This window comes from Sus scrofa, chromosome 13, assembly GCF_000003025.6.
Source record: "Sus scrofa isolate TJ Tabasco breed Duroc chromosome 13, Sscrofa11.1, whole genome shotgun sequence".
In the NCBI taxonomy this organism is placed as follows: Eukaryota; Metazoa; Chordata; class Mammalia; order Artiodactyla; family Suidae; genus Sus; species Sus scrofa.
The window spans coordinates 83,246,910-83,271,466 of NC_010455.5; the positions used below are offsets into that span (position 1 = coordinate 83,246,910).

General features: G+C 36.9%; 1 protein-coding gene across 1 annotated transcript in view; it reads right to left on the minus strand.

The window, feature by feature from the left end:
- ATR (ATR serine/threonine kinase) overlaps nt 1-24,557 on the minus strand; it is a 114,472-nt gene that overhangs the window by 71,395 nt on the left and 18,520 nt on the right. Inside the window, exons 8-21 of the mRNA XM_021069571.1 lie at nt 24,231-24,383; nt 23,153-23,345; nt 22,112-22,374; nt 20,391-20,581; nt 20,191-20,303; nt 19,563-19,734; nt 16,280-16,450; nt 14,218-14,412; nt 11,950-12,135; nt 10,105-10,197; nt 7,217-7,347; nt 5,074-5,217; nt 1,739-1,832; nt 642-767 (exon numbers count right to left, since the gene is read on the minus strand). Of these exons, the coding sequence (XP_020925230.1) occupies nt 642-767; nt 1,739-1,832; nt 5,074-5,217; nt 7,217-7,347; nt 10,105-10,197; nt 11,950-12,135; nt 14,218-14,412; nt 16,280-16,450; nt 19,563-19,734; nt 20,191-20,303; nt 20,391-20,581; nt 22,112-22,374; nt 23,153-23,345; nt 24,231-24,383 (2,225 nt within the window). The remainder of the gene's footprint in view (nt 1-641; nt 768-1,738; nt 1,833-5,073; nt 5,218-7,216; nt 7,348-10,104; nt 10,198-11,949; nt 12,136-14,217; nt 14,413-16,279; nt 16,451-19,562; nt 19,735-20,190; nt 20,304-20,390; nt 20,582-22,111; nt 22,375-23,152; nt 23,346-24,230; nt 24,384-24,557) is intronic.

Genomic DNA, 24,557 nt, shown 5'->3' on the forward strand with positions numbered 1-24,557 from the left:
CCTAATTTTGTAATCTGTGAACTCCTTAGGGTCTTAGGCTATCATATCTTATCATATGAGTTCCTAATATGAAAAAATAAATATCTCACTTAAAATTTTTCTATTTTATAGACTTCTATTGATCTGGTATTTTAAATACCAGTTCTCACCCTCATCAAGGTTAGGGATACTCTACATTATATTGACAAGGAAAGGAATAAAGTTCATTGGCCCCATAAAAAAAAGATAACTTACAAATTTAGCTTCATTAAAACTAACGGAGTTAATTTCATCAAAATGTAAAATGGCAAAGTTATTGAAATCTTATATGAAAGATCTGCACAGGAAATTATGAGAAGACTCACATCAACTGCTGTTGTACAAACACACATATACCCTTCCTCAGGAAGGTTCAATAACCTAAAATAAACTGTCAAATCATGACTCTTCAAACACAACAACAACAAAATTTGCAAACCTCTTCAATCTCAAAGGGTGTTTCATGAATTACTGAACTAAGTCAGATCTTATAATCTTGGTAAAAGGAAAATCACCTCTTTCATTGAACCTACTGAGTCTCAAGCAAATATGCCAATCTGTCATCTTTTCTTTAATTGTCCACCCTTTCTTTTCTATAGCTCTTTAGTTATATCTCAGTATACCTGATTTTTATACAAGGTTTCCTTCAAGCTTGTAAGAGCATGAATACGAACATCTACATTTTCATGTTGAACTGCTTTCATGGATAGCTGAAGAGTTGTCTGAAGATCAGTACTCTCAGAGGTCTCCTATATAAAGAACACAGAGAGATACACCTTATCAATTCACCACTTCAGGAACCATTTCAGAGGCCTCGTTTTCCCACAGTTACCATTAGTTAAACTGTACCAAAACTGAAAGTAGTTTTAAAAAAGAATTTCCACCTCTACCTTTGTACAGCATATGAATTTTTAGTAATTCTCAGGGAAAGCAATTTCATTCCAAAATCTTTAGTTGAGGAGAAAAGTTTTATTTCAACTAAATAATAATTTACTTATCCAAAATAAATCCTTCTTAGCAGGATATACAAGTTCTCCTTAATGGGCTAGATAATAGCCTTGAACAAGGTTTACAGATTAGGCAGATAATTCACTCTTTATTTTGACTACTTACTTTCTCATGACTAATGATTTGCCCAGTAAAAAAAGGATACAAAATCTTCAGTATCAATCTTGAGGTCCACAGTAAATATACCTGCTACTCTGATTCAAGGTCAGGTATCCAACTTTCTGCCCTAAAAATCTGTGGAATCACCACTAATACTTTATAATTTCGAAGAGTTCACTGAAATTTAGGTTGCTGGAACAACAGATTACTCCCCTTCTAAAGCTAAGAATCAGTCAGATCTCACATTTCCATACTACGGTTTGTAACACAAAATAATCAGAATCCTCTCACAGCTATTTTTTCTATACTGAGTATGCAGCTATGGTCATTTCTTTTAGGGACTATAAGTAAAAAAGCATACTCATCTGGGTAGTAAAAGCACAAGAATTGTATTCTTTGTCCTCTGTTCTACCTAATCCTATTATATCTTTGACCTAGATGCTAAAACTTCCTTCTAAAGATTATAGTCTCATGATAGGATTATCTTGTCATCAGGAATTAGCCATTAGAGTATCCCTAGATATGATTCTAAAGAATCTCTACTCAGCGTGTTAGAACCTTGAAAGAATTCTGTACCAATGATCTCCAAAACCATACATAAAAAATTGAATACCTTTCTGTATTCCTGTAGAACTGCTTTTATCTTTTTTAATTCTGGATGATCAGGTAAAAAATATATTTCATGAAGAAAATCTTGCACAGCATCCCTAATGGTTGGTTGGAAGAAAAAGAATTATTTGCTGGATATGAACACACACAAAAATAAAGCAGAGGTTGAAATTCAGGTCAATTTAATTAACACTTAAGCGTGATAGTTGATTGTTGACATGCAAGGTATTCTTCCTAACTACATATAGGATGCTCAGCTAGTAGTGTCAAATAATCAAATCTAAGAAAATCACCCTGTGGCAGTCTGCTACATTGATGGCCCTGAATAATCTTACTTCCCAGTGTATACACCAATGATAGCTACTTTCTCTTCAATTTGGGATAGGTATGTGACCTACTCTAAAAAACAGAACATGGCAGCAGAAATGTTGGGCACATTAAGAGCCTAGGTGTTAAAAAGTCTGTCAGCTTGTGGTTTTGAACTCATGAGAGTCCTGAGTCACCATGAAAGAAGTCTGGCCAATATCATGACAGGCTACCTGGAGAGAGAAAAGCTCTGAGACTAAATGAAAAGGAGAATTCCAGCAAAGTCTACCCTCAGGCTGACTGCAGTGACCATTGGTAAAAATGCCAAGGAACTGACTAGCTGAGTCCAGCCCTGATTGAAAAATCATGAGTAAATAAAAATGCTTGTTGTTTTAAGACACTAGGTTTTGGAGTGGTTTGTCATGCAGCAATAGATACTCAAACCAAACTCCAAAACACAAATTCTCACAAAAAATGTTAGGAGAAAATATTTAAGTAATTCCTATTGAGGCTAGTTTCAATTTGCTTCAAATATAAAACTCCAATACTTCTAGGTCAGAGTTCCTATTGTGGCACAATGGAAATGAATTCAACTAGGAACCATGAGGTTGTGGGTTGGATCCCTGGCCTCGCTCAGCTGGTTAAGGATCCAGTGTTGCTGCTGACTGTGGTGTAGGTTGCAGACTCGGCGCGGGTCTGGCATTGCTGTGGCTCTGGCGTAGGCTGGCAGCAACACCTCCAATTAGACCCCTAGCCTGGGAACCTCCATACGCCGCAGGCACGGCCCTAAAAAGACAAAAGACAAAAGACAAAAAAAAAAAAAAAAAAAAACTTCTGAGTCTAAATAAAAGTGTTTCTAAATTCCAGTCCTCATTAACTCATGCAACAAATATGTATTAAGTAACTACTCAGTGCTATTAGTGCTAGACATTGGGGATGTAACAATAAAGAAAGAGAATGCTCAGAGAAGGTAAGGTCTTCTAGCCAGCATAGTGAATAATTTTTTTTTTTGTCTTTTTTTGTCTTTTCTAAGGCCACACCTACAGCATATGGAGGTTCCCAGGCTAGGGGTCTAATTGGAGCTGTAGCTACAGCCACAGCAACACTGGATCCTTAACCCACTGAACAAGACCAGGGATCGAACCAGCAACCTCATGGTTCCTAGTCGGATTTGTCAATCACTAAGCCACAACGGGAACTCCTAAATTTTTTATTATTATGAAAATGCAGAGAAATGATTCCTCTATAATAGGCAGCAAAGATATACTATACACACGATAATCCAAAAGGGATCTGAAAGGTGACCTAGACCAGTGATTACGTTGTTTTATTATGTACAAAATTTTAAAAAAAGTTTGTTTTTTTTTTTTTTGTCTTTTTTTGCCATTTCTTGGGCCGCTCCAACGTCATATGTAGGTTCCCAGGCTAGGGGTCTAACAGGAGCTGTAGCCGCTGGCCTATACCACAGCCACAGCAACATGGGATCAGAGCTGCATCTGCAACCTACACCACAGCTCATGGCAATGCCGGATTGTTAACCCACTGAGCAAGGGCAGGGATTGAACCCGAGACCTCATGGTTCCTAGTCGGATTCATTAACTACTGCGCCACAACGGAAACTCCTAAAAAAAAGTATTTTAATTGTGAAAAAAATCCTCCATAAAGTTTTCTTTGTACTTTCTCCCTGATTGGACAGTTACTGAAAATGATTAATGGGAATGGCAATAGCATATGGATAAGTAAATAAATAGTAGTTAAATCCCAATTTTTCAGAAGCAAAGGAACTATGACATACAATGGCATGCGCAAAAGTGGAAAAAAAAATTTAAGTGTATAGAAAGGCATTCCAGTCTAAAAAGCAGCCTGAGTGAAAAATAAAAATGAGGAGCCTGGGAACTCCATATGCCAGGAGAGCAGCCCAAGAAATGGCAAAAAGACCAAAAAATAAATAAATAAATAAATAAATAAATAAATAATAAAAACAAAAGCAATGAAAAGAAAACACAAGCACAGTGGAGGGAAAGCAGTGGAAAGAGAACTGTTACAGCTTAAAGAAACTTTAAAGATTTAGCAAACAAATGCATAGTCTTTAGCTGGATTCTTGTTTCTTAGAACCATCTGTAAAAGACATTTGGGAAGAATTAGGGAATTTGAACATGGACTGGATAGTAAAAATTTTTAGGAAATTGTCAACTTTATTAGTTGGGAAGTGGTATTATGGTTACATAGAAAAATATTTTTCTTTTTGAAGAATGCACGCTGAAGATTGTGGAAAGAAGTTGTCATAATGCTTGTAATTTTTAAAAAATACGTGACTAAAATAATACCCAATTTGGCATATATTAACAACCATTAAATCTAAAACAAACAAACAAAAAAAGAAAGTGAAAGGAATGATGTATACTCTTGCACTAGCAGTTTGGATTGGCTACAGCCTAGTGTATATGTTAAAAAATCCTGGGAAAGGATTTTAAGAAATAAGATGTAGCTAGATTTTGGAACACCTTGAATATCAAGATAACAATTAGGATACAGACTGTTTCTGTATGCTAGAATGTTTCAGGCAAAGAGAAACATATGTTTTAATATGTGAACAATATGAAGACATGTAATAAAAGCTATAGGGAAAGGAGACTGGTTAAAAGGTTAATGCAATGAAATAATAAGGGTTTCATCTAAGATAAGCTGAAGAAAATAAGTGATTAGCCCTCCTAACCTTTCTCATACATTCAACTGTCTGCCTTTTTAACTGTGAGAAGAAAGGCAAATTTGCCTCACCTCTTTCAAAATTGATAAAAAATAATTTGAGTTATTGACCAAGTTTAAAATATATTTATAATAAAATCAATATTACAACTCAAAGGGCATCACTTTGATATGTATTGACTTAAGGCATGTCAATTACTTCTATTTACTGATAGACTCTAAATGAAAAAGAATGTGAACAGTTCTGCATTACCAAAAGTAATCTTAATACCTTGAGACATAAATGTATAGTAATAAACAGCTGCTATCTTTATTAACTTACAATACCTGTTTTCAATTATGAGGTAGTGAAATATAGCTGCAGTTTCTTTAGGCTGGATGTGTATGAGAGGTAACAAAGCTACTATTACATGACTGAGGAGGGAGCCCAGATAAGCATGATCTAGGCAGCGAACAAAGCAGTCCCAAGCTCTACGGAAAAAAAAAATTAAAAGTCACATCATTTTTATTATTTTTAAAGTTCCATCAATTATTAGCTGAACAATGATACACACAAACAATAAAATTACAAAGCAACTGTAAAAATGTAATAAAGATTCAGTACTGTATTATTCAGAGTGATTTCCATAATACATTAAGTCAAAAAAAAGCAAGGTGAAAATGCTTATAACATGCTACTTTTTAGGGCAGGACTAATATCTCTGAGTATAACCTGTTACACAAATTTGAATTTGGAACAATGTAAATGTTTTATATGATTTTCAAATTAAATAAAATTGAAAGAAAAAGTAACCTCTTAAAATTTCAAGCAAACTGAAATAACTGATGCTAACATACCAAGTTGATGGCACATGCACATAGGAAAGAATAATTTCACATGACTTTAAAACATATTATTCTGATTATACATCTCCAATAAAATATTGTCAAGAACAAAAAGAACCTTCAAGAAGCTTAAACTGAATTCAGTAGTCCTAGTGTTGGCAGTAATACTAAAATTAAATTAAACTAACCATCAGCCAAATCCTATAGGCCAAAATCTCAATGGCGTAAAAGAAATGAGAGGGAATTTAAGGGACGAATCCAGTTATAAGAATTACTTAGGGGACCAAACAACCAAACATACGGCACGTGCAACTAATATGAATTCCAATTCAAATAAACCAACATCTTCACAATAGCCAGGACATGGAAACAATCCAAATGTCCATCGACAGATGATTGGATTCGGAAGATGCGGTATATATACACAATGGAATACTACTCAGCCATAAAAAATGATGACATCATGCCATTTGCAGCAACATGGATGGAACTAGAGAATCTCATACTGAGTGAAATGAGCCAGAAAGACAAAGACAAATACCATATGATGTCACTTATAACTGGAATCTAATATCCAGCACAAATGAACATCTCCTCAGAAAAGAAAATCATGGACTTGGAGAAGAGACTTGTGGTTGCCTGATGGGAGGGGGAGGGAGTGGGAGGGATCGGGAGCTTGGGCTTATCAGACACAACCTAGAATAGATTTATAAGGAGATCATGCTGAATAGCATTGAGAACTATGTCTAGATACTCATGTTGCAACAGAAGAAAGGATGGGGGAAAAAACTGTAACTGCAATGTATACATCTAAGGATGACCTGACCCCCTTGCTGTACAGTGGGAAAATAATAAAAAAAAAAAAAACAAAAAAACAAATAAACCAACATCTTTGGGAAAAACACATTTGAGACAACTGGGGAAATACGGCTTTTAGATGACTTTAAAGGAATTCCTATTAATTCTGCTAAGTATAATAATTTACAATGGTTATATATTTTTTATTTATTTTTATTTCTATATATTTATTTTTTTGTCTTTTTAGGGCCACACCCTTGGCATATGGAGTTCCCAGGCTAGGGGTTGAATCAGAGCTGTAGCAGCTGGCCTACACCACAGACAGGAACACCAGATTTGAGCCGTGTCTGCAACCTACACCACAGCTCATGGCAAAGTCGGATCCTTTACCCACTGAGCAAGGCCAGGGATCGAACCCAAGTCCTCATGGATATTATTCGGGTTTGTTAACTGCTGAGCCACAACGGGAACTCCTGGTTATATATTTTTTAAAATGTCCTTACTCCTTAAATACATCTGAAGTATTTAGAAGTACAATGAAGTATAATGGGGTTTTTTAAAAACATTCCAAGCAACAATAAATAAAGTAGAAGTACAAAGATTAAATAAGATTAACAATGTTGACAACTACTGAGTTGGAAAAATGGGTATGCAGAGGTTCATATTATTCTATTTCCCAGTATATTAGAAGATATCACAGCAAAATGTTTTTAAAGAAGTAAACACATTCCCTTTTCAATACAAATAGCCTATCTTAATTATTTCTGGTTTGAATCCAATTTCTCTCAAAGAGATAAGAATTCAAGTGAGTGCTACTGAAAAATGCAAAAAATCACGTAGTCGTTACCTGCAACACAATTCAGGAAAATCATCTTTGAATCGAAGGCCAGTTCTCAGTGTGGTCATCATCTTCACCCTTACAGAACTGACATGTTTGGGTCCCATCAATTTCATCAAAGACATCAAACTGTTCAAGGCCTATAAAGTAAGTAGAGTTTTAAAACAAAGCCAAAAACAAGCTTGCAGGAGCAGATAAGTCCTGAGGAAAAGTGCTTTCCACCTTAATCTCAGAGTAGTATCTACTCTCTGGCAACACAAGGTTTAAAAAATGCTAGCCAGGGGAGTTCCCGTCGTGGTGCAGTGGTGGCTACAGCTCCGATTGGACCCCTAGCCTGGGAACCTCCATATGCCGCAGGAGCGGCCCAAAGAAATAGTAAAAAGACAAAAAAAAAAAACTAGCCAGTTCATTTTGTCCAACTGCTTTTTTTTTTTCTTTTTTTTTTGTGCTATTTCTTGCGCCGCTCCCGCAGCACATGGAGGTTCCCAGGCTAGGGGTCTAATCGCCAGAGCCACAGCAACGCGGGATCCGAGCCGCATCTGCAACCTACACCACAACTCACAACAACGCCGGATCGTTAACCCACTGAGCAAGGGCAGGGACCAAACCCGAAACCTTCTGGTTCCTAGTCGGATTCGTTAACCACTGCGCCACGACGGTAACTCCATGTCCAACTGCTTATGTAAGAAAAATAAATTTGAGGGAGTTCCCATTTGAGGATCAGCGGAAAAGAAATCTGACTAGCATCCATGAGGAGACAGGTTCAATCCCTGGCCTAGCTCAGTGCATTAAGGATCCACAGTTGCCGTGAGCTGTGGTGTACGTCACAGACGCAGCTCGGATCTGGTATTGCTATGGCTGTGGCATAAGCGGAGGGCTATAGTTCCGATTCGACCCCCTAGTCTGGGAACCTCCATATGCTGCGGGGGCGGCCCTAAAGAAAACAAAAGATAAGAATAATAAATTTGAAAAAAATAAGCTAAGTTCTGTTTTGTTTTGTTTTTTCCCTTTGAAGGTGATTTGTTATTTTGTTCCCAGTGGTCCTCTTAAGCAGTAATCTTCAAATTTATTAGGAATATAATACCTATTGTTTAAACTTCATATCCATCCCAAGCTGCTATGTAGCACAAGCATTTTTTGTCCTAATAGTATTAAATTCAATGTGCTTTAATTTGGTAAAACAAACAACTAATTTAATTATATACTCAGAAAATAAAACACAGATTTCATTCGTGTGGAACACAGAATCAGACTTGTATGAATAACTCTAGATTCTAATAAAGGGGTAAAGAAACCCCTCTAGTAAACCTTAACTATGTGTGAAAACATGCAAGATCTTTAAGGTTTAAAACAAACTATGGAGTTCTCTTTGTGGCTCAGCAGTTAATGAACCCGACTAGGAACCATGAGGATACAGGTTCAATCCCTGGCCTCACTCAGTGGGTTGAGGATCCAGCATTGTGGTGAACTGTGGTGTAGGTCACAGACATGGCTCGGATCCTGTGTTGCTGTGGCTGTGGTGCAGGCCAGCAGCTGTAGCTCTGATTCAACCCCTAGCCTGAGAACTTCCACATGCTTCAGGTGAGGCCCTAAAACAAAACAAAACAAAACAAACAAAATAAACAAAAAAACTCTAGTTTTTTACATTGAGGTTATTCTCTCACTTGGGACAGCAATAAGAAAGATTTTATGTAGACAGAAATTGTCTGGGAGATTAAATTTACTAGTTGACAGCAAAAGAACACATAACAGTTGCTAAAATTTTTAGAGATTACTATTATATCATCTTTCTTGGCTCCTGAAGGTCATTAAGAGAAGGTGTAGGCCAGCAGGTGTAGGCCAGAAGTTGTTGGCCAGACTGAAATAAAAGCTTCTATTCATGGGCTTTTATTATAATTTTATTGACTGCAAAGTGAAAAACAATAAAAAAACAATAAATTTAATCAGTATCTAAAATTTTATCCCAATCTATGAACAAAAATCTCCAGTGGTAAATTAACTGTGCCAGCGATCATAATGAAATTTCATTGTGCAAAATTTATTTAAACATATACTGACAAATACTTTACTTTCAAATAACCTAACATTTTTGGTATTCAAAAACACCATGGGCCATGACTCACATCAGACCAATGTGAACCAATGAATTCAATAATGGCTGCATCATTTGTTTGAGCAATCACGGATTGCTGGTCTCCTATTTCCCATCGAGCTAGATGTTGTGATGATGTCAGAGTGAAGCTGTTAGGGTCATCACCTAGCACTTTAGTTAGGGCCAATCCAAGGGAATTTGAACCAAGCGATTAATTCCGAGAACATCTGGTCCAAAATCAAGTTATGTTCAAAGCTATATTATCCTTACACTTTTAGTTATGGAGCCAACAAATTCTTTTAAGCCAGTTTGAGTGAGTTTTCTGTCTCTTATTAACAAAAGAAGCAGAAATAATATAATTCCTCTTGTTAGACTCCCCAAAAGTTTATGTGAGTTGTTCAGGAATACAGAATAGGATATGTTTGATTATTTTTTATCTTTGAATGTTTGCAGCCAGAAGCAAAAGTCATGTCTCCTGCATAGTCTATATGAATTCTGTTCTGGGACTTTTTTTTTTTGTCTTTTTGCTATTTCTTTGGGCCGCTCCTGCGGCATATGGAGGTTCCCAGGCCAGGGGTCCAATCGGAGCTGTAGCTGCCAGCCTACGCCGGAGCCACAGCAACGTGGGATCCGAGCCGTGTCTGCAACCTACACCACAGCTCACGGCAACGCCGGATCGTTAACCCACTGAGCAAGGGCAGGGATCGAACCCGCAACCTCGTGGTTCCTAGTCGGATTCGTTAACCACTGCGCCACGACGGGAACTCCTGTTCTGGGACTTTCTAACTCAGCTATCTCTGCCTACCATTTTCTTCTCTTCGATGCCAACACTGGAGCTCAGTAACTGCATGTTAAAAAAGGCCAAAATGCCCAACAACTTCGGTTGCAAATAATCAGCCTAAGGGGGAAAAAAAAAAACACACAAAAAAAGATATTATAAATATATATATATTTTTTATACAGATCAAATTTTATTATACATATAGTTATATATATTTTATACAGCTCATATTTCATAAATCAACTATTTAATATCATTTCTATCTTATCTAACTACAATAGGAATAATGGAAATAAACACTTGGTGAATTTAGTTTCTCCCAAAGCATATATTTTCATGTGTGATATTTTAAAAATTAGTGAAACTGATTTACAATCACCATGATAAAGAATGATTAGACAGTACTGAACAGTGAGAAAATCATAAGCTTTTGAATTAAAAAGTTGAGCTATAATGGAACCTTCAGGATCTGACTCATGTCAGGATCCAGAGTAGAGAAGATATTTATCTTAAGAAGAACAGAAAAAGACAACTGAATGTCCTTATCTAGAGCATTTAGAGCTAAGATGGGAAAAAGAAGCACTTGATTAAGGAATAGGTACCCCGCCAGAACGACTGACATAGGGGTCAACATCCACTGAGCTAATAGTAATAAAGGGGTACAAGCCATGGTACCCTTTTATAGGTTAGGTATCACTGACCATGGCACTTTGGGGCTCCTGAAAAGTGGATAGGGTTAATTCTTTCTTGAAAGAGGGTCCTAGAAGAGATGGTAAGTTCTTTAGGTCAGCCAAACCTAGGTTTGTGTCCCAATTTTGACACTTTCCAGTACCTGACGCTGGGTAAGTTACTTAGCTCCTCTGAGTCTAAGATGGGAACAATGAGGAGTTCCCATTGTAGCTCACTGGGTTAAGAATCTGACTAGTATCCATAAGGATGAGGGTTCAATCTCTGGCCTCAATCAGTGGGTTAAGGACCCAGTATTGCTGCAAGCTGTGTTGCAGGTCACGATGAGGTTCAGATCCAGTGTTGCTGAGGCTGTGGCATAGGCCAGCAGCTGCAGCTCTGAATTAACCCCTAGCCTGGGAACTTCCATGTGCCATGGTTATGGCCATAAAAAAAAAAAAAAAAAAAAAGAATGAGTATACAGTGAAGCAAAAGAAAATCAAGAAAATGTGGTATCACAGATGCCACATAAGAAAGGATGGTCAGTTGTAGTGAATGCTACTAAAACGATGAATAAGATAGGAAGAGATATGACCATTGGATTTGATAGCAGAAGACTTTTTGACCTTGACAAGATGAATTTCAGTAGAATATTGAAAACAGAGTCAGATCAGAATGAGCTAAGGAATGAATGGGAAATGAAAAAGCAGAGACAGAAACCTCTCAATATATTTTGCTGATAGTCCTTCGACTCTCTTAAAAGAATGAGGGCAATCAAAAGAAAAAAGTAGTAAGCCTGAGGATTTTTATGTTTTTTCAGTTAAATAAAATAGTAAGATGATTTCATAAAAAGGAATAACATATTTTCTAACTTATATCCAACAATGGATTTAAATATAGATAGAACCGACAAAGTTAGTATGTTGTGGCAAGAAGGGGTAGTGGGGGGGGAGCTACAAACATATTCCAATCTATAGTAAAAAAAATAAACTCTGAAGTCATTTGAAATTAAAAAATTTTCAGCTTTAATATGAATACTGTGACCATACAATTTAAGTCATCAGCATTTACAAAATAAAAACCCCAATTTAAATAAATCTCTAGCATTTGGAAAATACATAAAACACCTGTTTCTCCAATTTCACAATTAAGCTATGAAAAGGAGAAAAACGAACCAAAAATCCCATACAATATATTCCTTACCATTAGTTCTGGTGATGTGATGTCTCTTGGGCCCTGATATGGATCATCACTAGATGCAAATGAGGCAAGTATTGACAAACCATTGAAAACCTGTTGATAGTGTTCTCCAATACGCAGCAATAATTCATTATGCAGTCCTTGGAAATCTTGTCTCAACAGGCTCCCCAGTTCAATTTCCGTTTCATTCTAACCCAAAAACACATTAAAAAAATGTTTTTTTCTTCATATTAACATCTTAGCAATAAGTAAATTGGTTTTAATACACTATTAATCAATCAGGAGCTCTAGATCAGGTGATAAGAATTACTAATGATATAAAAAAGGCATTGGAAAAGGATTCTAATCTTGTTTTCTACTGGTAGGTCTGCTATTGGGTAGAGGTAACAAAGAGAAGTGATCAGACTTCATTTTGAAATAAAATCTTAAAAAGGGAATCTAGTTTATATTCTATAAAGTTTGAAAATGTCATCCACTCATTATTCACGGAAATGTCACCCCTGGGAGGAAACTGTAGTACAGTGGCTTAGAGCACAGTCCTTCTAGTCAGACTGTTGGTACATAAATTCCAGCTTTGTTACTTATTATTTGTGCTATGACTTGGACAAGTAACCTAATCTGACCTCTCTCTGGCTTAGTTTTTTCATCAACACAATGGAAAAATAATAGTACCCTTATCTCACTGGGTAACTGTGAGGAGTTATCCAAGTGAAATGATCCATAAAAATTGTTTAGCTCAGGAGTTCCTGCCATGGCTCAGTGGTTAACGAACCTGACTAGCATCCATAAGGACCTGTGTTCGATCCTCTGCCTTGCTCAGTGGGTTAAGGATTCGACGTTGCTATGAGCTATGGTGTAGGTTGAAGACGTGGCTCAGATCCCATGTTGCTGTGGTGTAGGCCAGCGGCTATAGCTCCAATTTGACTCCTAGCCTGGGAACCTCCATATGCTGTGGGTGTGGCCCTAAAAAGACAAAAATAAAAAATAAAAATTGTTTAGCGAAGTTTGTGACATGTAGTAAGCAGTGGGATGTTGTCATCATTTCACCTCTACAATACAAATTCTGTTTCTCAAAGTGAATAAATAACTCTCAATTGTCAAGTGATCCACTGTTAGCACATCATAAAATATATGAAATAAATGAATATCAGAGAAAACAACAGAGTTACAAACGCATATCTGACAGGTTCTCCTGTTTCCATGCAATCTATTATTCCTCTGATATTGTTGTTACTGCCATGATGTCAAAAAAAGAAGCACAATCTATAATTTTAAACTTGAAAACTAGCAAAAAAATTGGATCCAATTGTAATCAGAGCACGAAACCACTAAACTCAATGCTGACATTATACAACAGTTGAAGGATATTGCCTCTTCCAATAGATGCAGTTACCTGCACATCATTAGTCAAATTATACAATTAGCTACAATCAATCAATAAATTCTATTTTTTTTTTTTTTGTCTTTTTGTCTTTTTAGGGCCGTACTCACAGCATACGGAGGTTCCCAGGCTAGGGGTCCAATCAGAGCTGTAACCACTGGCCTACACTACAGCCACAGCAATGCAGGATCCGAGCCTTGTCTGCGGACTACACGACACCACAACTCATGGCAACAATGGATCCTTAACCCACTGGGTGAGGCCAGGGATCGAACTCACGTCCTCATTGATGCTACTTGGGTTTGCTAACTGCCGAGCCATGACAGGAACCCCAATTAATAAATTTTAAAATAAAATTAGCTGATGGAGTTCCCGTTGTGGCTCAGTGGGTTAAGAACCCAACATAGTGGCGGGGAGGATATAGGTTCGATCCCTAGCCTCACTCAGTGGATTAAGAAGCTAGCATTGCCTCAAGCTGCAGTGTAAGTCACAGATGCGGCTTGGATCCGGCATTGCTGTGGCTGTAGCATAGGCTGGCAGCTGCAGCTCCAACTCAACTCCTAGCCTAGGAACTTCCCTATGCCACAGTTGTGGTCCTAAAAAGAAAAAAAAATAATAAAATAAAATTAGCTAAGAATCTGATCCACAAATGGATGACTATTATATACCATTATAGTAAAATAATGAAAGAAAATAACAAAAGAATAATTCTATTTAATACTCTCCTCTTGGCCCAGGACAAAGCTTATTTACATAATACCATTTGAACTTATAGTACCCTATGATAGACTATAAGTTTACCTACTCTACTTCCTATAAAAATGTCACAACAGCTTCCTTATAATGCTGATTTAAACAAAAGAGTAAAGTATATACAAATGTTTAATTACCTTTAGATAATGAAGGGCACGTTCTAATTCATCCTTAGAACAGGAACAAACCAAATGGGAAAAAATATACTTGAAGTTATTTATTAAAATCTCTCTACGATTGACATTTAATTGTTTTCCTAAAGTTCGAATGAGAGCAGAAGCTGCAGGGCTCGCTTTGGCAGCAAGGTCAGGTAGCAGAACTTGTAATGTCCTCTAAAAAAGAAACACTAAAATTACCAAAACTGAGGTGATAGAATATTCACACAAGCTAAGTGCAAAAATATTTTAAAATACTTGGCAAATTTGGAGTCCATATAGAACATGTTTGAATTCAGACTGACCATTTAATCATTCAACAGATATTCACTGAGCATCTACTGTGATTCTGGCACTGCAGATAAACAGTGAAAAACTAGGCAAGGTCACTGATGGCACAGTTTACACTGCAGAGTGGGAGAAACAGACAATAAATAAGCTAATGTAGTAGCTTATTTACAAGCTGCTACAAGTAGTAAAGAAAATTTCTCATAAGTGTGTGTTAATATATACTCATGCTATGAAGGCAGAAGTTCCAAGCCTGATTTTTTGATCTAATTAGTATTTAGACAATAAGCAAGAGTAGCCAAAAATACACTATTTTAAGTTTTTTAAATTAAAAGTTGATGCTACAATGTTAAAGGGAACCTTTTTAACACCGCCACCCCAACATGGCAACAAAACCTATTTTGATTTTAATCTATTTCCTCTAAGATATTATTCATAAAACAACATATAAAATTCCAAACATAGAATCGCTGACCTTTTATTTATTCATGTATCTAACAAACAACCACTACATGCCAGTCACTATCCTAGCCACTGAAGCTATGAGAGCTAAAGTGACTCAAGCCCTTCTCTCTGAGACACTTAAACCTTATTTGTATTATGACTTTCAACTTAGTATTAATCCTGTAAGATGGACTTCCCATCATGGCACAGCAGAAATGAATCCAACAAGGAACCATGAGGTTGTGGGTTTGATCCCTGGCCTCACTCAGTAGGTTAAGGATCCGGTGTTGTCGTGAGCTGTGGCGTACGTCGAACACACAACTTGGATCCTGTGGTGCTGTGGCTGTGCCGTAGGCTGGCGGCTGTAGCTGCAATTAGACCCCTAGCCTGGGAACCTCCATGTGCCGGCGGTGCAGCCCTAAAAAGACAAAAAAAAAAAAAAAAAAAAAAAAAAAAAAAAATCCTGTAAGACTCTTATGACATTATAAGGTAATTTCCACAAAATATTCATAATTATTATGTTAAGGTACATAATATTCTATGACCTAAATATTAGACTTTTTGTTTAATCCCATGGTTTTGTTTATTTGCTACTTGGTAAGCGTTGCAATAAACAACTGTGCTTTGGGGTTCCCAGGGTGGAATTACTGAATGAAAAGGTAAAAATATCTTTGTGGTCCTTAGTGTAAAGTACCATATTTCCTTCTAGGATTTATCCAATTTACAAGCAATTTAAGTCTGTTAGAATACAAGAATATTATAGGGGAAAATTCTGCATCAATCACCACTATAACATTAACTAAGAGTAATAAACTTTGCCTTTGGGAAAACATCAGAAGATAATCTACACCTTTTAAACTTGAACCCCACAAATGACTTTTCAAAAGCTTCCCAAAGCACTCCATAGCATATACTCTGTCATCTGAATTCGCAGAAGATCATCTATACCACTAGTTTGTACTATATTACTCCAACTCCATAGATATGATCATATTAGACTTTGCATTACCAACAGAATCAATCAGAGCATTAAAGACATAAAGCTTCAGTATACTGAATTAACTAGCATTAATCAATTAGTATCAACCTTGCAGGATAGCTAACCATATAGAGCAATGATTCAAATCAACATGTATTTAACTTGTGTAACATAAATAACATTACCAAATCAAAGTCAAAAGAAAACCTGCAAGTTTGAAAATCTATGGTCCTAATTTACTTGCCAAATTTTCTTTAAAAAAATCTAGAATGGAATGAACACAAAATATTGGATTGAAAACCTCAATCAAGTCAACCACACTCTGCAACTTACAGTAAGGAAACGATTAAGGTCAGGAAAGTCAAAGACATTGGCAATTTCAGACAAGGTATTTAGAGCCATTTCTCTCTGGTGAGCTACATCTTGTTTTCGCATCTCAGCATTCTGGCATGGAGTACTAGGAAGTGCTGTCATCTGACTGGAGTGGAGGGATTCTACCAAAAACTAGAGCAAAGTGATTTATTAGTTTTCACACAGGAAGAACATTTAAATAACACATTTTAAGCTGACATAAAGTATGAGTATCAGACATTGTTCCAAGCACATTATCTATATTAGTTCATTTCATTTTTATAACAACCTTAATTAGGTAGATTATGTATAAATTCCCTTTTACAGAAGACGTAACCAGGCTGAGTTAAGAAACTCGAATATCTGGCTAACAATTATACCATTAATGCAGAGCAAAGCCTGTACTTTAACATATCCTAACTTTTCATACATGAATTAAATCAATGTTTTTTAAAACAAAGTACCTTAGCTATATGTCAAGGCATAAAAAAGTTTATTATTGCTAAAAGGAAGATTACTAAAGAAAGGCTTCATTAAACAACATGCTACTAAAAAACCAATGGTAAACGAGGAAATCAAAGAGGAAACTAAAAATTACCTTGAGACAAATGACAATGAAAACACAACCAAACAAAATCTATGGGATGCCATAAAAACACTTCTTAGAAGAAGGTTCACATGATACAGGCCTTCCTCAAAAAACAAGAAAATTCTCAAATCAACAACCTAATCTACTATCTAAAAAATTAGAAAAAAACAAACAAACCCTAATCAGCAGAAGGAAAGAAATTATAAAGATCAGAAAGAAAATCAATAAAACAGTGTTTAAAAAAACAATAGGAAAAAACCAAGAGCTGGTTCTCTGAAAGGGTAAACAAAATTGAAAAACCTCTGGCCAGACTCACCAAGAAGAAGAGAGAGGGAACCCAAATAAACAAAATAAGAAAGGAAAAAGGAGAAATTTCAACAGACACTGCAGAAATAAAAAAAATAAAATAAAATAAAAACCATCAGAGAATACTGCAAACATTTACATGCCAACAAATTTGACAACCTAGAAGAAATGGACAACCTTCTAGAAAAAGACAGCCCATCATAAATGAATCAAGAAGAAACAGGTAACTTGAATAGACGAATCACTAGAAACAAAATTGAATATGTACTAATAATTAAAAAAAAACTCTCCACAAACAAATGTCCATGACCAGATGGTTTCACAGGCAAATTCCACCAAACACACAAAGAAGAGCTTATACCGATCCTTCTTAAACTCTTCCAAAAGACTGAAGAAGGAACACTCTGAAAGACATTCTATGAAGCCACAATCTAATACCAAACCAAAGATACTACCAAAAAAAAAAATTACAGGCCAATATCTTTGATGAATATAGATGCAAAAATTCTCAAAACTTTAGCAAACTGAATCCAACAACATATGAAAAAGATCATACACCTTGACCAAGTAGGATTCATCCCAAGTTCACAAGGATGGTTCAAAATATGCAAATCAATCAATGTAATATACTCTTTTAACAACAACAACAAAGTCAAAAACACATGATCATCTCATCAGATGCAGAAAAAGCATATGACAAAATCCAACATCCATTGACGATAAAAACTCTTACCAAAGTGGGTGTAGAAGGAACATATCTCAACATAATAAAAGCCATCTATGACAAACCCACAGTCAATATAATACTCAACAGAGAAAAGTTGAAAGCCTTCCCGCTAAAATCTGGAACAATATAAGGATGCCCACTCTCACTACTTTTGTTTAACATAGTATTAGAAGTCCTAGCCACACCTATTGGACAAAAAAGAAAGAAAAGGTACACAAATTGGAAGAGAAGTAAAACTGTCACTATATGGGAGATGACATGATACTATATAAGGAAAACCCTAAGGACTCCACACAAAAACTTCTCAATCTGGAGAGTTCCCACTCTGGTGCAGCAGGTTAATGATCCAGCTTGTCTCTGTGGCAGCACCAGTTCAATCCCTAGCCCTATGCAGTGGGTTAAGGGTTCTGCAATGCTGTAGCTGTGGCACAGGTTGCAGATGTGGCTGAGATTTAATCCCTAGCCCAGGAACTTACAGATGCCACAGGTGAGACCCAAAAAGAAAAAAAACTACTTGCTCTGATACACAAATTCAGCAAAGTAGGAGGAATAACTCATACAACTCAACAACAAAAAACTGAATTGAAAAATGGGCAGGAGACCTACATAGATATTTCTCCAAAGAAAACATATGGATGGAAACTAGGCACATGAAAAAATGCTCAACATCACTAATTATTAGAGAAATGTAAATCAAAACTACAATGAGGTACCACCTGTCAGAATGGCCGTCATTACTAAGTCTACAAATATCAAATGCTGGAGAAGGCGTGGAGAAAAGGGAACCCCCTACACTGTTGGTGGGAATGTAAATTAGTACAACCACTATGGAAAACAGTATGGAGGTTCTTCAGAAAACTAAATACAGAACTACCATACAACTTGGCAATCCTACTTCTGGGCATTTATCTGGACAAAACTATAATTCAAAAAGATACCTGCACCTCTATGTTCACTGCAGCACTATTCACAATAGCCAAGACAAGGAAACAACCTAAATGTCCATCAACAGATGAATGGATTAAAAAGATGTGGTATATACATACAAGGGAACATTACTCAGCCATAAAAAGAACTAATGAGAGCCATAAAAAAGAAATAATGCCATTTGCATCAACATGGAAGCAACTTGAGATTCTCATACTAAGTAAATAAGTAAGAAGAGAAGGAGAAATACTATATGGTATCACTTACATGTGGAATCTAAAATATGGCATAAATGAACTATCTACAAACAGAAACAGACTCACAGACAAGGAAAACAGACCTGCAGCTGCCAGAGGGGAAAGGGAAAGGAATGGAACAGACAGAGTTTGGGGAGTAGATGCAAAGTATTACTTTTAGAATGGATAAACAATGAGGTCCTACTGTACAGCACAGGGTACCATATCCAATCTCTGGGATAGATCATAACGGAAGATAAATTTAAGAGAAAGAATGTATATGTATATATGACTAAGTCACTTTGTTGTACAGCAGCAACTAGCACAAGATTGTAAATCAACTATACTTTAATAAAAAAATTTTGAAAAAAAGAAAGGGTTCTCTTAATAGATTAAGAAAAGTAAAACATATACATGTTGTTTTTTTAACTCTTGCAAAGCAATGCTTGTTCTGTGGTCAAAGCCCATGTTGACTCTCACCTGACAGATGGGTTTCTTATACTGGCTGAAAAAGTTTTGCAGTTTAACACTTTTAGCTGCAACCAGAGCTCTAATTTCCGTGTACGCTGCTCCAGAGACAGATGCTGACTTGGATAATAAACAATGCAATAAGTGCAAGAGTGCAAAAGGTACCAAATCTCCTTTTGCTGCCCTAAAATTATTTAAAAAAAAAAAAAAAGTTACCATCAATGTCCAGAAATCCACAGATAAATGCATGCTGATATCACACTACTTTCCTTTCTTTTCTTTCTTTCTTTTTTTGTCTTTTGTCTTTTTAGGACCGCACTCATGGCTATGGAGGTTTCCAGGCTAGGGGTCGAAATGGAGCTACAGCCGCCAGCCTACACCACAGCCACAGCAACATGGGGTCCAAGCCATGTCTGCGACCTACACCAGAGCTCACGGTGACAATGGTCAGATCCCCAACCCACTGATAAAATCCAGGGATTGAACTCGTGTTCTCATGGAGACTAGTTGGATTCGTTAACCACTGAGCCATGATGTGAACTCCCACACTTCTTTCTGTAACATCACATCTCTCATATTACCATTTCTAACACCAGGTAAACAAAAAGCAGAATGGCTAAAATAAATAAGTATACAAAACCTGCCAAACATACCTTCCAATATCCCTGTTGTAAGAATCAAGGTATCCTTTAACTCGCTATTTCTTGAGATCTGAGCATGTGTATATGCTTCCTTCATTCTTAAGACAAAAAGCTAGAAAAATAAAATTAAGTAGTTAAATTTTTAGAGCCAGGTTTATGAAAACACATGAAAATAAAATTTAAAATAAAAATTATCAACCTCTTTTATAAATCCATCTTCAGCATCCAAGGATTCCAATATATGCTTGATATTTCCACTAAAAGCCACTCTAACATCCTTGTTTGGATCTTCCATTAAATTTAATAAAGCGCCAAGAACCGTTTTCACATCTGTTTCCTCTTCTCTAAAATCAAGGTGCTTACAAAGATGACATAGATTATCTATGAAAGCTAAAGGGCAAGAGCATATAATATCTAATTTACATTTTAAATATAAAATATTGTCAATAAATAATTACAAGTTGCCTTATAGAGCCAATATTTAGTGCTTAAATTAGGGAAGCAAACAGAATCATGGAGGATTAAAATGAATATAAATTTACATTTACTTTATATTTAAAGTTATATATAATTTAAAGCTAAAATAAATTCTAGAGTCTTTTTTTATTGTTTTTTTAGGGCTGTACCCGTGGCATATGGAGGTTCCCAGGCTAGGGGGTCCAATCAGAGCTACAAATGCCGGCCTACACCGCAGCCACAGAAACGCCAGATCCGAGCCACATCTGCAACCTACACCACACCTCAGGCAACGCCAGATCCTTAACCCACTGAGCGAGGCCAGGGATTGAACCTGAAACCTCTTGGTTCCTAGTTGGATTCGCTTCTGTTGTGCCATGACGGGAACTCCTCTAGAGTCTTTTAAAGTTATAATGATGTATCACTTTGATTTTGCAAATAATTGTAAAACTGGGATGAACGTAAAAGCACATTTCACTAATCTAATGAACTGTGAACCAAGGACAATCTCAGCCTCCCTTTTAATCTTACATTACACTGCTAGAATTAGGAAATCCTAGAAACCATCTATCATATACTGTTTTGAAAACTTGAGAACAACTCATTACTCAAACAAGTGAATCTTTCAAGTATTCATATAAATCTTCTGCTCCCAACAAATCCATACACCATTACCACTGGAAAGTGGCCAAGAGACAATCTATACTCCTCAGTTGGGCAAAGTGTCTAAAACTATTTGAAGTTCTGAAAGTCCAAAGTAGTGGCAGTGGACACTTTATTAAGGTCCCTGGGGAGTTCCCACTGCGGGTTAAGGACTCATCATTGTCTCTGTAATGGCTTGGGTCACAGCTGAGGTGCGGGTTTGATCCCTGGTCCAGGAACTTCCAAACGCTGTGAGTACGACCAAAAAAAGGGTCCCTGGGATCACAAAAAAGGATACAGAATACTGAACCTCACAAGACTGAACCAAATATCAGGTATGCACCATTATGTTACCAAATCATAAGAGCATTTGAAAAACCTACAAATTATAGTCTAATACCAGACATCCCATTTATGAACAATCTTTTCATTAGCAATGGATCTACCAAGCAAGTCAATTTTTTAAGGCTTCAAGCTAATTCTATCACTGCATTTAAAAACAGCTTAAATAGGGAGTTCCCGCTGTGGCTTAGTGGTTAACAAATCCGACTAGGAACCATGAGGTTGCAGGTTCGATCCCTGGCCTCACTCAGTGGGGTAAGGATCCGGCAATGCCGTGTGCTGTGGTGTAAGTCACAGACACGGCTCGGATCCCTCGTTGCTGTGGCTCTAGTGTAGGCTGGCAGTTGTAGCTCCGATTTGACCCCTAGCCTGGGAACCTCCATATGCCGCAGGTGCAGTGCTAGAAAAGACAAAAAAAAACCCAGCAAAACAGCTTATATAGGTTTTAAATTATTAAATAAATCATAACAGACCACTCACCAAGTTTGACTGGACTAGATGTTTTTTTTTTCAGTAGGAAAAGGAATGGCTTGCAAACAGAAGCTTTCAGTCGAGAAGATGAACATTCTTGTTGGGAAGTGACTTTTAGGCTCTTACAGAAAAGGTCAGTATGTCCATGTTCAGAGAAAGGTTCTGTTAAAGAACTTGTCAAATAAAACATGCCATGAAGTGTACAGACAAGCTGACCAAGCACAGAAGCAAATTCTTTCTTGACAATGTCAGAATCATCTTTCACTTTATCTCTGAGGGGAAAAAAAGAAGAAGCACTAAACCTTCTTACTTAATTTTGTGGTCTAAACAGTTTTGCTTAATTTGGGGCAAAAGTGCTGGTAAAACAAAGGGTAGAAGGAAAAAACTCTTAATTCTAAAAATAAAAACGGAGTTCCCGTCGTGGCGCAGTGGTTAACGCATCCAACTAGGAACCATGAGGTTGCGGGTTCGGTCCCTGCCCTTGCTCAGTGGGTTAACGATCTGGCGTTGCCATGAGCTGTGGTGTAGGTTGCAGATACCGCTCAGATCCTGCGTTGCTGTGGCTCTGGCGCAGGCTGGTGGCTACGGCTCCGATTTGACCCCTGGCCTGGGAACCTCCATATGCCGCGGGAGCGGCCCAAGAAATAGCAAAAAGACAAAAAATAAAATAAAATAAAATAAAATAAAAACATTTGCTCTACACAGCCAACAATAAACATAAATTTGCATATATGATATGTCCAATAAAGTTATATATTCAAATTATTTTTTTTAATACTTTTTTTTTGCTATTTCTTGGGCCGCTCCCACGGCATATGGAGGTTCCCAGGCTAGGGGTCGAATCGGAGCTGTAGCCACCGGCCTACGCCAGAGCCACAGCAACATGGGATCCGAGCCGCATCTGCAACCTACACCACAGCTCACGGCAATGTCGGATCCTTAACCCACTGAGCAAGGGCAGGGACCGAACCCGCAACCTCATGGTTCCTAGTCGGATTCGTTAACCACCGCACCACGACGGGAACTCCAAATTAAAATATTAATACATACATGAGAATCTTGGGAACTCTGTTACAAGAATTCTGCTGCTGCAATAAGATAAAAAATCCACGAATACAACTTGTCCGGATTACTTCATGGGAGCTTTGTAGGGCCCAGCTGTAAACTGCTGTTCTCCACTCAAAGTATATTCTTCTTGGAAAGAGAGTTAGAAGAAACACACATCGTGATTGTGCCTGTGGTGCTGAAAAAATTAAGTCTATTAAACAAGATTTCTAAGTGTTAAATATACACACACACACACACACATATTTATTCTTTGTTGTAACGCCAAGTAACTTTTAAAATACACATAGTATTTAAAGAGTTCCTGTCATGGCTCAGCGATAATGAACCTGACTAGTATCCATGGGGATGTGGGTTCGATCCCTGGCCTTGCTCAGTGGATTAAGGATCCGGTGTTGCCATGAGCTGTGGTGTAGGTCAAAAACATGGCTTGGATCCCGCATTGCTATGGTTGTGTTGTCAGCCAGCAAATGCAGATCCGATTCGACCCCTAGCCTGGGAACTTCCATATGCTGCTGTGAGGCCCTAAAAGGTCAAATATATATATATATATATATACATATACATATATATATATATATATATATTTTTTTTTTTAATTAAAAGCTCCTTTTCCAAATAAAACATGCACTGAAAAAGGTCTATGTACAATCTTACCTGTCAGGGAAATCCAAATTGAAAATCATACCCATCAGATGGCAAAAAGATTGCATATTTATTTTGATAGTTACATCTCTGACATTCCTTTTTCTTTTTAAGATAGCAAAAATTTTAAAATCTGTCAATGCCAAGTGCTGGTGAGGACATGAAACAATAGGTACTCATACATTCTGCTAACAGGAATGTAAAGTGGAATGACATCTTTGGAGAACAATGTGGCAGAATAGAATAGAGGATGTACAAATTCTGTAATTTATTCCTTTCTGCATGTCTAACTCCTTCTTGAACTATTAAAAAATGTAACTTCTCTTGTAATTATTGAAAAAATAGAAGTGACAGGTGTTAAGTCATACAGAGGTAAGATTAAAAAAAACCACACACATAGAATTTTGTGACCACTTACAGTAGCTGTCTGAAATCCTCTGGCTTAACGATAGAAGATCAGTGGCAAACGTGGTCAACCTTAAAGAGCCATCATCAGAATGGGAACAAATCCATGGAAGCGAGAGCATTCCACATAAATCTTCCAGGATATGATCTTCAAATGACGTTTTTACTACAAGAACACACAATGGATGATTAATTACATATTTTCCTTAATTATCTTTTCCTCCATCATATTTACCTATGCCTTTTTTTGACTAAAAAAAGACATTCTACACACACTAAGTGGAATTACAGTAAACATTCAATAAACAGGGGTTCTTAACATAGAGATGATGTTCTGAGG